This window comes from Copidosoma floridanum, unplaced genomic scaffold (genome assembly GCF_036245765.1).
Source record: "Copidosoma floridanum isolate Cflo_tuat_1 unplaced genomic scaffold, Cflo_Japanese_pri ptg000024l, whole genome shotgun sequence".
NCBI classification, from domain to species: domain Eukaryota; kingdom Metazoa; phylum Arthropoda; class Insecta; order Hymenoptera; family Encyrtidae; genus Copidosoma; species Copidosoma floridanum.
Genome location: NW_028321901.1, coordinates 12,619,241 through 12,634,450, shown reverse-complemented (window position 1 = coordinate 12,634,450; position 15,210 = coordinate 12,619,241). Strand labels below are relative to the sequence as shown.

At 32.2% G+C, this 15,210-nt stretch overlaps 1 protein-coding gene across 1 annotated transcript in view; it reads left to right on the top strand.

Moving 5' to 3' along the window:
* Nucleotides 1-15,210, top strand: part of Tom20 (translocase of outer membrane 20) — a 121,101-nt gene that overhangs the window by 74,555 nt on the left and 31,336 nt on the right. Inside the window, exons 2-3 of the mRNA XM_089595037.1 lie at nucleotides 4,108-4,199; nucleotides 4,286-4,459. Coding sequence (XP_089451163.1) covers nucleotides 4,108-4,199; nucleotides 4,286-4,459 — 266 coding nt within the window. The remainder of the gene's footprint in view (nucleotides 1-4,107; nucleotides 4,200-4,285; nucleotides 4,460-15,210) is intronic.

The window sequence follows — 15,210 nt, the reverse complement described above, 5'->3', positions numbered from 1 at the left end:
CAGAAGGCTTTATTTAACTGACGGTTCTTGTAATAAGTCTTTGATATCATTTTAAATAAGTTTTCAATAAAATTTCTTATAATTCTTTTGTAGTAAATTTAAATAACAAAAAATTCTTAAAATTCTTATTAAAAACACCATGGCAAATAGGCTTCTTTTATCTAATTTGCTCCTACGAATAAGACGTTTTTATTTTCTAACATCCACTACTCTTTTGAAGTAACCATAATTTAGTTGAGTGCCATTTTTAATGTATTTTTATGTTCATGTATGTTCAACTTTAACACCAAATTTTTAAGTTGACTTGACTGTAGCAGACAGCTGAAATATTCGAATCTTTGGCAGCCACAGGTGGTCCGAAGCTGCACCTGCTCACACGCCACGATCGGGCCATCTTTGATACCAAAGTTGGCCTAAACCTGGAATCTTCGGCACCAGCTTCGGCCCGCATGTACGCTGAAGGTTCAATTTCCGATTAGGTACCTACAATATAGTTAAGTAACTCTGGTTAAATCCCCGAGCAAAGAACTGAATACCACAGTCAATCATTTGCAGTGCATAAAGTATAGAGGTGATGGGAGTTGTGCAGCTGGGTGTCCTGGCTACCGACAACACTGTTTTCTAATGGACAAGCGACTACGGCGATCGCCATCCCGAACCACTAAGATTGACAAGTGCCATTAATAAAAAGGTGTTCTAGTTGCTAACGTCTCTGGCGAAATACCAGGAGACATATCTTGCCGGAGCACCATCTGCTCTAGCATTTTCGGGTTTTGATGATCATTTTTTCAACTGTCCTAAGGATACTAGAGCATATTTTGCTTTAACACCAAGCTAAGGATAACAACCCTAACAAGCTTGGGCAGCCACAACGGCTCCTTCTTGGTAGTCGTCCCAGTGGCATACCCACAGAGAAGGTATTCTCCAGGCCCACTTTTCCGAATAACAATAAGTGGTTGGTTATCTGGAGAACACCCCGAAGACGAGATATTTTTCTGGTCAGCAGCGTACCTCCTTCCAGAACGGTCTCTGTACACAAAGACTCCAAGGGTAAGAGTCAAGCCACCCCCAGCCAGCTTTCCATCATCAAGAAAAATAAGGAATAGTCAGAATTTTTACTACTGGCCCTTTTCAAGTATTTACGTTCCCTCCTTAAATATCAATCTCATGGGTTCTTTTAAGGGCCACCCACGGTTAAACTACCTTGCTAATGATGACATTTTTACTACCATTTCCGGCAAAGATTCGTCCACTAAAAGACTCTACAAAGAATACGAATAGTAATTTTAAATAGAAGCAATTTTTGTTTTGTGTAACAGGACTTTCGGCGTGGTATGGTGAAAATTTTTGTTTCGTTCTGCATTACAAGATCAACAATTTGTACTCGTATTAATACATAAATCATAGCAAAAATAGAAGTACTAAGATAGCGCTAATCATGTGTAACGTTAGTAGTATATCAAAGCATATGTATTCTATGCGTGGGCGTGCTCGAATACGTAATAATGTCGAAATTCTCTCTATAATAATATCGGATTATTAAAGACCTTTTGAAATTAGGTGTACTCCAATTTTTGTAGTTTCTGTTATACCAAGTTTAATAACATTCAAGTTGGAAGTTTCACTTCTGCCGGGGGTCCCAAGACCAATGCCTGGTTTTTAAAAAGTTGTGTTTTATTTTAGTAGTAGTTTTGTTACGATTTAATTACTGATCTTCATGGGAGTCTGTGTTTAACTGGGAAATAAATTGTTTTTTATCTCGAAAATACGCCTGAAAAACAATTTTTTTTTTAATCACACGCACATATCATGTTCTTCAAAAAAAAACGTTTCTTTTTAGCCTCATCTAACATTTTTATTTGTGCCAAAACCTTTTTAAGTAAGTCTTATTTTTTCTTACTTGAAAGTATACATTAGAAATAAAAAAAAGCATCAAAGTTATTATTTATTGCATCATTTTACTGTAAAATTTTTCGAAAAGCTTTGAGGTCATTCACACCAAAATCAAATTTTTTACGGATACATTGACAATTGTGGTATAATAATATATAAGTTATTTACAGTTCCATGTATTTGTAGTAAAATTTTGATGGCAGTTTGGCATTCTGTATTTAAAATATTTAACATTTTACTCACATGTTTCAACATTACATCTTATGAGCAAGTAGTCCAAAAATATATATAATTGTTCAAAACTTGAAAAATTTCTACAACCGCTAAAAAAACGACTTTTGAAAAATACAACTATGATTAAAAACATGTAACAAAAAAATTATCAACACTTCGTGTGCCTTTTATAAAATATCATAATTTTTTTTTAAATTTTCTTTGCTTTTAGTACATTTATATAGCAGTAAAATTGTTCGATTGCTTAACCTTTTAAATTTGTTAAAGTTTTCGATTGTTTTTTGAAGCTTAAGTTATGCTCTTTTCTTGCAGGCTATTGTAAAAGAGAGCTACTTCGATAAACTTCATTATTAGTTTAAACTGTAAAGTCAAATAATCAGCGTCCGTCTACTGCCAATTACTGGATGTTAAAATTTTTATGAATTAAACATACAAAAAACAAAAGAGAAAACAATTTTGTAAAAATTAAGAATCGTTTTTTGTTCCTCATTGAGGTGTATATCTAAGTTCCAATTTCAGACTTAAAAAATAATATTAAAATAGCATTTTGGTTAATACGTAAATAAAATCATTTGAACTGCTCCCAAGTTAAACGAATTGTTTAAAAATATCCTATGGATTTGTTAATGAGAAAGGAAACCTTATAACTTTTTAGGGTAATGCAAAATAATAAAGATTTTTTTCCAACTAAGGCAAGTAATCAATAAAAGTTTACCTTCTTTTGTTCTGGAATCAACATTTGATAATTAAAATTGAAAATGTACTTTATTTAATTATAGTAAGTATAGCTGCTGTATCTACAAATTTTTCACAACAAAAGATGGAAAATAAATTTTCAGGGAGTTTTGTGCTAATTTATTAAGCGCGGTGTTTATTGTTAATAAGTATTTTGAACGAGTTTAATGGATAACTCAAGAGTGAATTTTGAAATTAAAGTAAGAGTCAGTTAAATGGATGATTCTGAAGTTTGCAACGTTGAATGTCGTATTCTTTGTAACAGTTTAACTATATTTAGAGAGAAAGACTCGTGTCATCACTTGCTTTGGTTGTGTTCTTAGATATATAGCTATAGTCGACATTTCTACACCTCTTCTCGTAGGCGTACATTCGGTACATCCCTTCCAAGTATTTCTAAAATGTGCGCCTATATGCTCATGTCCACGTAAATCCACTCCTCGTAGGTGCACGCTCTTCGATACGTCACTCGCATTCTCGAAAAATGTGCGCCTGACTCGACGGCTGGCCGCGGTGGATCACCCTGATTAGTGGCAAAAAGTTTTCTCTCACCGTAGCATTGGTGTTAGCAATTTATCTACTTATCTCTACTGAGCAGCATTTCCTGTGTTAAATATCGAAAAGACCAAAACCATTGCCTTTTTTAAAAGTTTAATCCACATTAATACATGCGACATTCTGATCCCTGGGTATGGTAAAATAGTATGGGATCCAGATTAAAAATAAGGGTAATTAGCTTTTAGTTCAGAAAAATGGAAAAGGGATCACAGATTTAGTTAGGTAATGGTAATCATGATGATAAGTTACTTTTTGGGATAAGAATCAACACCCTTTACTAAGAGATAGTAGAGGGTGCTTATAAGAAATACTCGAGTGGTGTATGGGTAAAAACAATACAAGAATAGAAAGAAATACTTGATAAAATGTATACATTTTTGGCCGTTATTTGATTTTATATAAAGGATCATGAAATACAATGTGCTAGAAATTAGGCTAACCTTCGAATAGTATGTTTGCCTTTTGAAAAGTTATGTTAACGTAGTACTTAGTGATGTTAACATTTAGTATGAAGTATAAATTTAGTGAATTGAAGTTATAAATTGAAGTACAAGTTTATGATAAAGAGAGTATCGTGTGTGTCTTAATAATAATATACATCTGTATGTAATATAAACCACTTATTATAATTAATTTACTTTTCTATAATTAATCGTTTGCTACAAATAATAATATTTTGATTTGTAGGTCGAAAAGCTAAAAAAAGCGCCCAAAATGTTTCATCAAAAATTCCTAATCTGAAGGATCACGAATTAGTCCAAAAATTTTTCATCCAAGAGGTACATTTAAAAAATAAAAGTGATACTTCTTTAATCGATTAAAAAAAAAGTAAATTAATAAACACTTACGAATAAATTATGAATAGGTGGAAATGGGTGAGCAGTTACTTAGTTTTGGGGATATCGAAGGTGGTACAGAGCATTTAGCTAACGCTGTAGCAGTATGCGGCCAGCCTCATCAACTGTTACAAGTACTACAAAATTCATTGCCTCCCCAAGTATTTCATCTTTTACTACAGAGGTTGTCGGCTAATGGACAGGTAAGTAAAAATTAATCATTGTATTCTACTTTTGCTTTATATGAGATCTCATTTTCAGTCACAAGAGTTTTAATTGTTTTAACAATTGAATATTATTTGTCATCACCTAATAAAAATTTATGTCACATGAATTAAATAATAAGTAGACTAATAATTAACAGTTACTCTAAACTTAATTTGTGATAAAAACGTTATGGCCATTTTGGTATCACAGTATCTTCTTCAGTCTCGTACAGACGTCTAAAGAAGGCACCATGGTACCGAAACGTCCGTGACGATTGAATAACAAATAAACTAAAGATTCACAGTCAATTATTAGTCTAATTATTATTCTATTGGTGCTTTAATTGCATAGTGATCATCGTAATATTTGCATAGTCTAAGACAACTCCTGCTGAGGGGTATGTATTTTATTGTCGAAAATTTTCGAAGAACTTTTCTAGGATTTTATGAATAAAGAAGAAACGTCAAGTATCGAAAACTAACTTACGTGATGTTCTAAACTTAATGGTTGATTTTTCTGAATGATACTCAGTGGGCAAAAATGTTTTTCTAATTAATAAAATAGTGACTATTGTCGTAAGCCATTGAGATAGTTGTTTGTAATGCTTCACTTCAAAGTAATACATCACAGAATAACAAAAAATTTAGTATTGTCCTTTAAACCAACAGATTCTAACTTCCCCTGAAAATTAGTGTACTATTGTTTTTTGGGTTGTAGAAACTTACATTTAAATTCAATAATTTAAAATGATGAATTCAATATGGTGACAAAATTATTAAACTTTCAGAAGTCTTTGAAAATTTATGTCATGGGGTTTTCTTGGAGTGCTTCCTACGAATCTTTCATCAAAATTAAATGAACAAAAATGACCAATTAAATATAGTGATAAGGTAACATAACGTTATGTAAATATTTTTGGAAAAAATTGTACAGAGCTTTTTCGGAGCGTTGAGTAAAAATTTATTGTTACAAATTTCTGAATGTAACACTTGTAGATTTATTATGGTAGACAAAATTATTAATAAAACAAAATTTATTTCTCAGGAGATTAGCTGGGAATCATTAATGATTTACAGACACTATATAAAAAAATTTTTATGAGGGTATAAGTACATTCTGATTAAAATCTGCACTTTAATCTTATTTTATTTTTCTCACAAGTTATTATTTGACAAGTGGTTTAAGTACAGTATTTTTGTAATTGAGCTTAATTATATCATTAAAATATCGTTTTTAATCTGAATAATAATATATGACTAAACATAAGTTACATAGGTTATCATTTTCAATTTCCAATTCAATGCAGAAGTAACAATAAACAAAGAAGTAACATAGCTTGTTGTATCCTATCCGTTACACTCTTTTATTTTATACCGTCAGATCCACTATCATACTAAATGTACTATATTGTGTAGTCTTTAGAAATAAAGGTGTGTGCAAAATCCTAGCCTAATCGAATATCGGAAAATTGTAAAAAAATCAATCGCAATATTCTCCTAAACAGACAAGCAAGCTACATCAAAGCTTTTACAAATTATCTGGCGTTAAAAAGACACCAAAAAATTCCGCAATGACTTTCGTCTTCTCCACAATGAATGATTTAATACATTGTATGTTGATTTAACAAGAAAAGTCCTTGTAAAATATTTTTATTAAAATGTCACGTTGAGAGCATGTATGAATGTGCAAATTCGTTCTGAAAATTTCATATGCAATTTACCTAATCGCTAAAAAAAATCGCTAAATCGCTACTTAGACATTTGCATTTATTTTCAACATATTTTTAGTAGTATATTCAACGTAGTCTTTCTACGTGAAATGTCAAAATAAAATTCGTATGTACTTACGTATAGAAAATTCGAATTAAAATCAGTTGAGTTAAGAACTAAAGTATTTTAATAAGTCTAAATAATTAAGTGCATCAATGATAATAATCGATTTTGCTGCGATTAATTTTATAGTATTTGAATGCCATTCATCTAGTTTGATTAATAAAGAAAAAGTCAGCGTGCCACAATAGTACTTAATGTATAATTTGCCGTTAATTTGCCGCTAATTTGTGACGTTAACACTAAATTTGCTGCTGCACCCAGAAGCCTTTTAATCAGTTGTGTGTCACCTTGATATCAAACTAGCACCGCCACTAGTTTTATCTCAAGATCCTGAAAACTTGGGAATACTATCCAACGAAATAATTTGCCACTGAACCGTTAACAGCTGCCAATTTTACCGCTGCACCCAGACGCCAGGAAATCAGTTGCGTGTCAGCTTGATATCAAGATAGCGCCGCCACTGTAGTTATCTCGGTGTCCTCACAACTTAGGAACATAATTCTAACGAGATAATTTGCCGCTAATTTTCCGCTGAATCGTTAGCTAAGGGACAATTTTTTTGCTGCACCTAGAAGCAGAGAAATCAGTTGCGTGATAGCCTAATACCCAAACTAGCGCATTTACAATCAGAGTTGGGAGATGCTGATATTTTGGATGATATACCAAAATTAAATTATGCTAAAAAAATTTTTAGTCTTGGTCGTATTGCGTTAGACAACGTATTGCAAAATAGTTATAATATTTTGCCTTTAAAAGCTATCTATTTTTTCTTTAATTTACCGCTTATTCGTTATGATAAAAGTGAATTTGCTGATTTAAATTAATTAAAAGGAAGCTGAAACCTCTACCGACATAATTTCGTGAACGTGGGTCAACTAATGCATTAATATCTAATGATTTTTAAAGGATACTGCTTCGATATTTTTTATAATATGTTCAATTTACACATCTAGATTAAATTAAACACAAAAAAAAAGTTTTTCGTGCTTTTGGCAAAGTAAACTAGGTTACACAAACACTTTTTACTTCACATTTTTAATCAGGTAAAAATTCGAATTGAAATCAGTTGAGTTAAGAACTGAAGTATTTTAATAAGTCTAAATAATTAAGTGCATATAATCGAAATAAATGATAATAATCGATTCTGCTGCGATTAATTTTATAGTATTATAAATGCTATTTATCTTGTTTGATTAATAAAGAAAAAGTTAGTTAAGCTCTTACTTGTTACTTTATTTTTTGAAGCCCTCTAAAACTTGAATTCTCCAGCATATTATATTTCGATTGAGTTTAGAAGATAAAGGCGCACCTCTATCTAATTTGGATCGTAGTTCTCACCGTATCTGTAAGGAATGAAATATTTGTAAGTCACTGACACAGATTTTCTAAAAAATAAAACTTACTCAGTCAGAGAATTTTCATGAGAATCTAAATTACACCAATTTTTGTTTAATTTTCAAAACACAATTTTTGTTTAATTTACGTATGTGTACCAGATGAAAGTTTTGAATTATATATAAGGCTACGTATAGTGTTAAGCTTTAAGACTTGAAGTTAATCACCTTTCAAATGTAGTGATTTAGGAAGTCGATCATACATCTCAAGCAATCTGTTTTTGAATATAAATACTATAGAAGAACGGATGTCATCAAGTATAGAGATTAATAATAAAAAACCAATCTTGATAGCAAAAAAATAGAGTTTTGCTTGAAATATATCATGTATATTAACTAAAGGACTGTACCCCGTGGGTGCTTCCTGACATTTTATTAAAAATATTTTCATTATTTTATTTTAGCACATGAATCCATACAGGAAACTTACGTAAATTTTTTAAAATGTATTTATTTTTACTATTTTTTGTGGAAAATAAAGTTACTTTAACTTTGCATCACGTTCTATTTTAATTTTCATCAACGTACAAATTAAAATTACTTACTCTTTACTTAAATAAATATTATTTTTTAAATTCACCTGCGTTTGACTAGTTTTAACTAATCACAAGATAAATAAACGGGCTTCATCATGCGACCCACTTACAAAAACATTTTAATACATTTTATCTCGCTTCGAATAAACAAAAAAAAAATTTTTTAATTATTTTGATACAATACTAATTTTTATACTATTGATTTATATCAAATGTAAAAAAATTTTTGGGATATTCTTAAAACAGAGTAAAGGTCTGAGTCAAAGAGCTGGTACAAGGAATCAGTTGGAGAAGAATCGAGCTGCCAAGCCAAATTAACTAACTTAACGCATTTGGTCAAATCCAGCCACAGATTTGGAGTTGCATGATGTATGTCCTAACCTATGTATCTTTCTTTTTCCAAGAATCTCATGCTACTTATGAAAAAATTGTTTTGGCCATAATTGACGTAGGGGTGTTAACAACACTATGTAGCCAAAGTGCGCCCAGGCAAGGAAGTGCCCCAAAAGTCCAAATTAATTAAATGTTTGCAGAACAACATATGTAATAATACATAAATATTTATTTAATTCGTTTTCACATAAAATTAATTGAATATTTTTTTTGAAACGGGGTTACTTATGAAATTATATAGCACGCATATACTTATATTTTCAGGTAGTTAATTACAAATTTCATAGTAATTTTAGTCGCAAATCTAACTGTTTAACTACCCCAGATTTCTCTGAGTAGCAAATTACTCTCTTTCTCTCTCTGATCGGCAGGACCTGATCGGAAATATAAGCTCGGCAATAGCGTGGGCCTACCTTGGCAACCGAGGTTATTTCCGTTGGCACAAACTTTGCTTTTGTATAGTTTCTTATGTATCGATGAAACACGGGGCTAGCTCGGATCTAGGTTGGGAGCGAACGTAGAGAAATTAGTGCAGGAAATATAACTCTAAGAAGGCATGAAAGAGTAAACAATTATTGTGCTGCTGAACTGAAGTAATTTTTTTTTTTATCTAAATAGTTGACGGATTATAGTATTTAATTGTATTAAATATTGTAAATTTATTAAATTATTAATTAATTTCAGCTACATTAAAATGTCGTTACTATCTCTAGCCGCTTTTCTCCCGTCGCACTCTTTGGAACGTAGAAAGACAGTTCCAAGAACAGACAAAACCATTTTTACAAGTTAATAATACTATATGTGTCAGAACGATGAAAAATATTACCTGTAAAGTGACAGTAAGTCTTTTTTATGTCATAGGTTACAGGACATTATTGTACGTGTGTAGACATATTGTTCCGACAGGTATAAAGTGCCTTGAGTGTATGTATGCATATACGTGTAAAAGAAAGTGAGGCAGAACATACATAACTTGGCTCCCCAGCTGGCGCCAACCTCACGCCGCGTTTCATACTCCAAACATTTAATGTTGGCCCTGCCGTGGTAGCCTACCTTGGCTGAATCTTGCGAGCTTGGTAGCCAAGCTTACATTTCCAATTGGAGACTCTACAGTTGTTTCTGATTATTTCAAATAAATGAACATTCAGCTGTTAAAGGTAAACAAAGTTTATAAATATTAAATTCTTATGTAAATTATGTATGACAAATATTTTAATCTCCAGGATCCAATCTAAATTTTATCTAATATGTGCTTCAGTTCTCAAGAGAGAGAAATTATTGAGACATCTTTATTCTCTAAACAAATGTGGTGCAGCAACTGCGAAATTCCTATCTCGTTGGATTTTGCAACTGAGAAGGTGCAACGAGGATTGAGCAGTGAATATACTGTACAATGCTGCCAGTGCCCTTTCGTCAAAAGAGTCTACACCAACTCAGTATTTAGAGAGAAAAACCAATTTGTGGGTGTAAATGCATAAGCTGAACAAGGTAACTAATTCAAATAGTTGATTTTTTATTATTGTGATCGGATGTACAAATATTTTTTATTTTGTAGGTATGATAGATTTAGGCATTGAAAAAACCCAGTTCAATTGACTGCTATCATACCTAAATATTTCTCCAGTCTCAAGTGATTTGATGAAAAGGTATGAAAGAATGTGTTGAAAGTGGCCGTTGGGGTTGGGCGACTTTGAGTGGGGAAGTACGGTTGGACGAGATCAAAGTCACTCTCGAGTGACTCGAGCCGTCCCTTTAAGTCGAACAACGATGGTGGCACTGCTTCCGATGTTGTTGGCGTTGTGGCTCCGTTTGATTCATTGAAATCCGACTCATCGGTGAGGTGCGGTGATTGGGCGATAATTCGTAGAGGCCTCGACGAGTTGGTCGCCAGGTTGAATAGTGTGTGTCTAGTTTTTTTTTTTTTTTTTTTTTTTTTTTTTTTTTTTTTTTTTTTTTGGTATCTATTTATTTACTACATTATTACAAGACACCATCTCTCCTACCCTCGCCGGGGTCTCTTGGACTCGCATCGGTGATCTTCTTGATGTCGAGAGATCTCGGGATCTTGAAGTGGGGGTAATACCTGGAGTATACTCCGAATGAGCGGCTTAGGAGCCTCCAGCACCTCTGGGCTCGTAGCTGGAGAGGGTGTAGTAGGTGGAGGCGGCCGTCGGAGGGCAAAGGTACTTGGTTTTAAGGGGGTGGTCCGTACCCTCTGAGAGGGATTACTTCTAGTGGGACCAGTGGAAGGTTGGATTATACCTTCGAAAAAATCTTCAGGGAATTGGATAGCCACGTCCCGAGTAGCCTTCCTTGGTCGGAATTCTATGGAGGTGACTAACACGTACCCTTGGGTGATACAGTCATCTATCTGTTGGCCTGGGGTCAACTGTCTCCACTCCTGAGTTGGAGGGGGCGAGGTCATGAGCACCCAGATCCAAAGATAGGACTACGGAAGGTTTGAGGGAAAAGAAAATATAGACAAGAGTCTTATATTAGTACAGTGATATTTATTGAATATGTACTTATCTACCACTGCTTTAAGTCAATTGAGTGGCTTAAGAGATATGCATTACACGTATTTGCAAATCTCGGATTGACCCTAATTAGTCGTCACACAGTCCGTCTTATATACTTTACGTCTCTTTCTTACTTGCGATTTTCGCTAAAGACTAGCGGTCGCCACCTGGCGAGCGATAGGTGGTACTATCAAGTACTAAGTTGAAAGTCGGAGCTGCGCGCGAAATTTCAAAATTCAAATTTATGTAGAAACGATCTAATTTAAGAAAAATGATTATTTGAATAGACAATAATTAATAAAATAATGCCCCAGATAGTAACAAATGGTTGGTCATCCTGTTGAGGATGTTGCCTTAGAAAGTTGCAGCAATTCATGGGAAGTGGAGAAAAGTTTAACTGAAATTGCAAATGATGTTGTCGACGAGTGAGTAAATTGTAAATAAATGAATTTTTAATGGACAAACTTTTTTAAAACTAAAATCAATAATCAACTACACTGTTCTACATTAACAGATTAATTCGCAATTTTTGTTTATCGTTAACTATTTTTCGATGGGATTGTACATATATACACGTTTTTTATTTATTTCACACTGAACCAATACTGTTTGAATGAAGGCATAGACTTCCTACTTTTTTTTGAGTAAGTTGTCATATTTTAATAATTGTTGTATACCACGATTTTTACACAGTTTATCATTAAATAAAAATGTATTACTGAAACAATGTAGAATATTACTGATAAATAAATCTGCTTGTAAAAAATGTCAATAATTTTTCTCTTTACCCAATACATTTGCATCCTAGACATATATTTTCAATCTTCCTATTGTTATCCATTACTACCTTTACTACTTCTCTATTGTTTATTTTTGTAGAACAGGACAGAGAAAAGACGGATTAACGTTTTCTTATGATGTGGAATGGCAGAAGAGAGAGACGGAAAAATTCTACAACAGTCAATCTGGTCATGGTGTTTTGATAGGACACTTCTCAAAAAAAATTGTGTCATATGCTGTACGATCAAAAGGTTGTCGTTGGTGCGATATGGGACACAAAAAAAGCGATCACGACTGCAGGCAAAATGATGGATCTTCCAAAAGTATGGAAGCCGACATAGCTGTCGATTTATTCACAGAAAATAAACTTTTTTTTAAACACAACGTTTTTGGAGCAAGACTCATCGTGGATAATGATTCTGTTATTATCACAAACTTGAGAGCAGTATCAGTCCACAGCATTGAGTTGTGGGCTTATAAGAACCATTCTGTCAAAGCATTTTCAAATTCTATAAATGGCATGTCCTTGCCAAAACCTTTGATAGAGTATTTTTCGAATACTCTCAGCAATATTATGGCAAACTATGAGAATCGGCCCGAAGATCTTGCAAATAATTTAAAATATATTGTTCCTTACGCTTTTGGTGACCACACCTTATGCACATTTCATGACCCACAAGAGGATTACGTTACCAAAAACTACCAGGTAAAAAATCTCTGGAAGGCCAATCTTCAAGGACCTCTTTGGAAGAGTTGGTTGGACGTTATGTAAATAATGTAGCTGAGCTTGCACCTGCTGCTTCAACGCAAATCAACGAAAATTTTTAATAATATCGTTGCTACCAAATGCTCCAAATCACAACATTATTCTTGATCCGAGTCTTTAAACTCACGAGTTGGTAGTGCAGTGTGCCAAAAGAATTTGGGGCATACGTACATTGACGAAGTTTTAATAAAAGTTAATCTAAGCCCAACGAATGTTGGTTTGAAATTTAGGAAAATCAAACACAATAAACTAATTCAGAAAAGACTATTTACAAGTAGCCGTAAAGGTAAAATACGACGAAAATTTTTGAAAAACAAAAAGTCTTCCAAAAATAGTCGTGTTCAACGAAAAGAGGGATTGACGTACGAGAATAATATTGGTCTAAATGGCGTGTTGGATATACCCATCGAAAATTTTGAGCTGTCAAACACTAGTCCATCACTAGATAAAATAAAATGCTTCAAAATTATTTATTTTGACCTGGAAACAATATGGTTTAGTACTTCTGACCAAATAGTCCAGGTATACTATATTCTAATAACTGTATCCATCCTACATAATTATTAGTTTACTATACATAAACAACTTCTATAAAATTTAGAACTTCTATTGCTAATCATTGTTAATTGAAGATTGCAGCTTTTGATGATCAAAGGTCTTTCAATATCTACTCGGTTTCAACAGTGCCAATGAAACCCAAAGCTTCCCAAGTAACAGGGTTGACAGTCAAAAAGGGGGAACTTTTCCTACGTGGAAAAAAGTTGATACTGTTTCAAAAGAGGCAGCCATTGGCACATTTTTAAATTACGTTGCTGACGTTAAAAACAGTGTCACAACAGATAGGCATTTTTGTATATTATTAGTCAGGCACAATGTAATTAGTGAATGCAAAAATTTTCAAACTTCCAAACTATTCATCACTGGTGTATGGCTTTGCGCTCATGGGCAGGAATAAGTTATTCCGACCCTCTGAACCCACAATTTATTTTCACCCTACATCGCAAAATAATAACTCCAAGTGTAATATTACATATATTCAATAATACTTTATCGTTTATCATAGTTTCGATGCACCCAAAATGAAAATATTTGTTGGCCAATTTGGACTGTATGAAAAGTTCTCTCATTTAGTGTATGGATACACAGATACATTAAGACTAGTCAAGAAAAAATCCCAAAGAAAAAAGGTGAGAAAATCTCTTACTCCCCGGAAAATGTGGTAAAAAAATACCTACCTCAAGGAAACATAGAATCCCTTCATGATGCTCTTCAAGATATTCTAGCCTTTCATAAACTAGTAACTACTATAGGTATTTCTGATGATGAAATAATAAATGGATGTGTTAATCTTAAACAACTTGAATCCGATAAAACGCAAAAAAATATAATAAAAAAGAACAAAGTGACGTTACAATTTTTAAAAAATTATGTAACGCTTCGCACAATTACAAAAACGGTGAAAAATGGTATTAATAAAAAAGTTTTACTTGATGCCTACAAAAAAGATTCCACAAACGGATTGAAAGTCTCGCTTTCAAATAATGTAAAGCAATAAGTCGAGTCACTTCTTTCAACAGTATTATTAATGTTATAAATAACAAAATTAAAACTTTATGTAATGCAGATAATGTTTAGTTATGAGCCTTTCTTTAATTAGTTACTTCAGTATATTAAATGCTTCTATTATTTGTTAGTCAGCTTATAAATACCCATTTAAAAAATTAAATAAATTATTTTGTTGCTATTAATTAATTACTTACTTTCGGCTGATACAACTCTCAATTTTTGCTAAATAAAAGTTCACGTATAATTATATTTGATACCGTTCATTTTTGAAAATCTGATTCCATTTTTTATTCCATAGGTTTTCGCAAGGAAGTTACCTTAATAATAAATGATGAGCAATTATATTGGCTGATAAACGAACTCTTAAAGTTCCAAAACGAATAATATTTCTTAAAGATTTAACAATTACAACAAGAGGTATTAAAACATTTGGTGTCCTTTAAGATACTAAATAAATAAATATATAATGAGTATTTTTAATTGAATCAAATAATATAACTGAACGTCATAATCTTAATGATGAAGATAATCTTATACATAAATGTCTAGATCTAGTAAAAATATAAGGAAATATACTTATAAAATTATTTAATAAAATTATTAAAATTGATAAATTTCCTCTTGATCTCAAAAAAATGTTAAGGATAAAATATCATATTTACCCCTAAAAATAGTTTTTTTAAATTGAATTTTAAATATTATTTTGATTATTACGATTCCAAATATTAGATATCAATAAATAAATCTTCAAAAAATAGAAAATACTGCTCCTATAGATAAAACGTAATTAGAATGAGCATTTTTATATTAAGTATCATCAAGAATAATATCAATGCGCGAATTAGAAAGTATGATTCCTGTTATACCTCCTAAAGTAAATAAAGAAAGAAATCCTAATAATCATGAATTTGTAATATTTAATTTTAATTTTATTCCATTTGAAGATGCTAATCATCTAAAA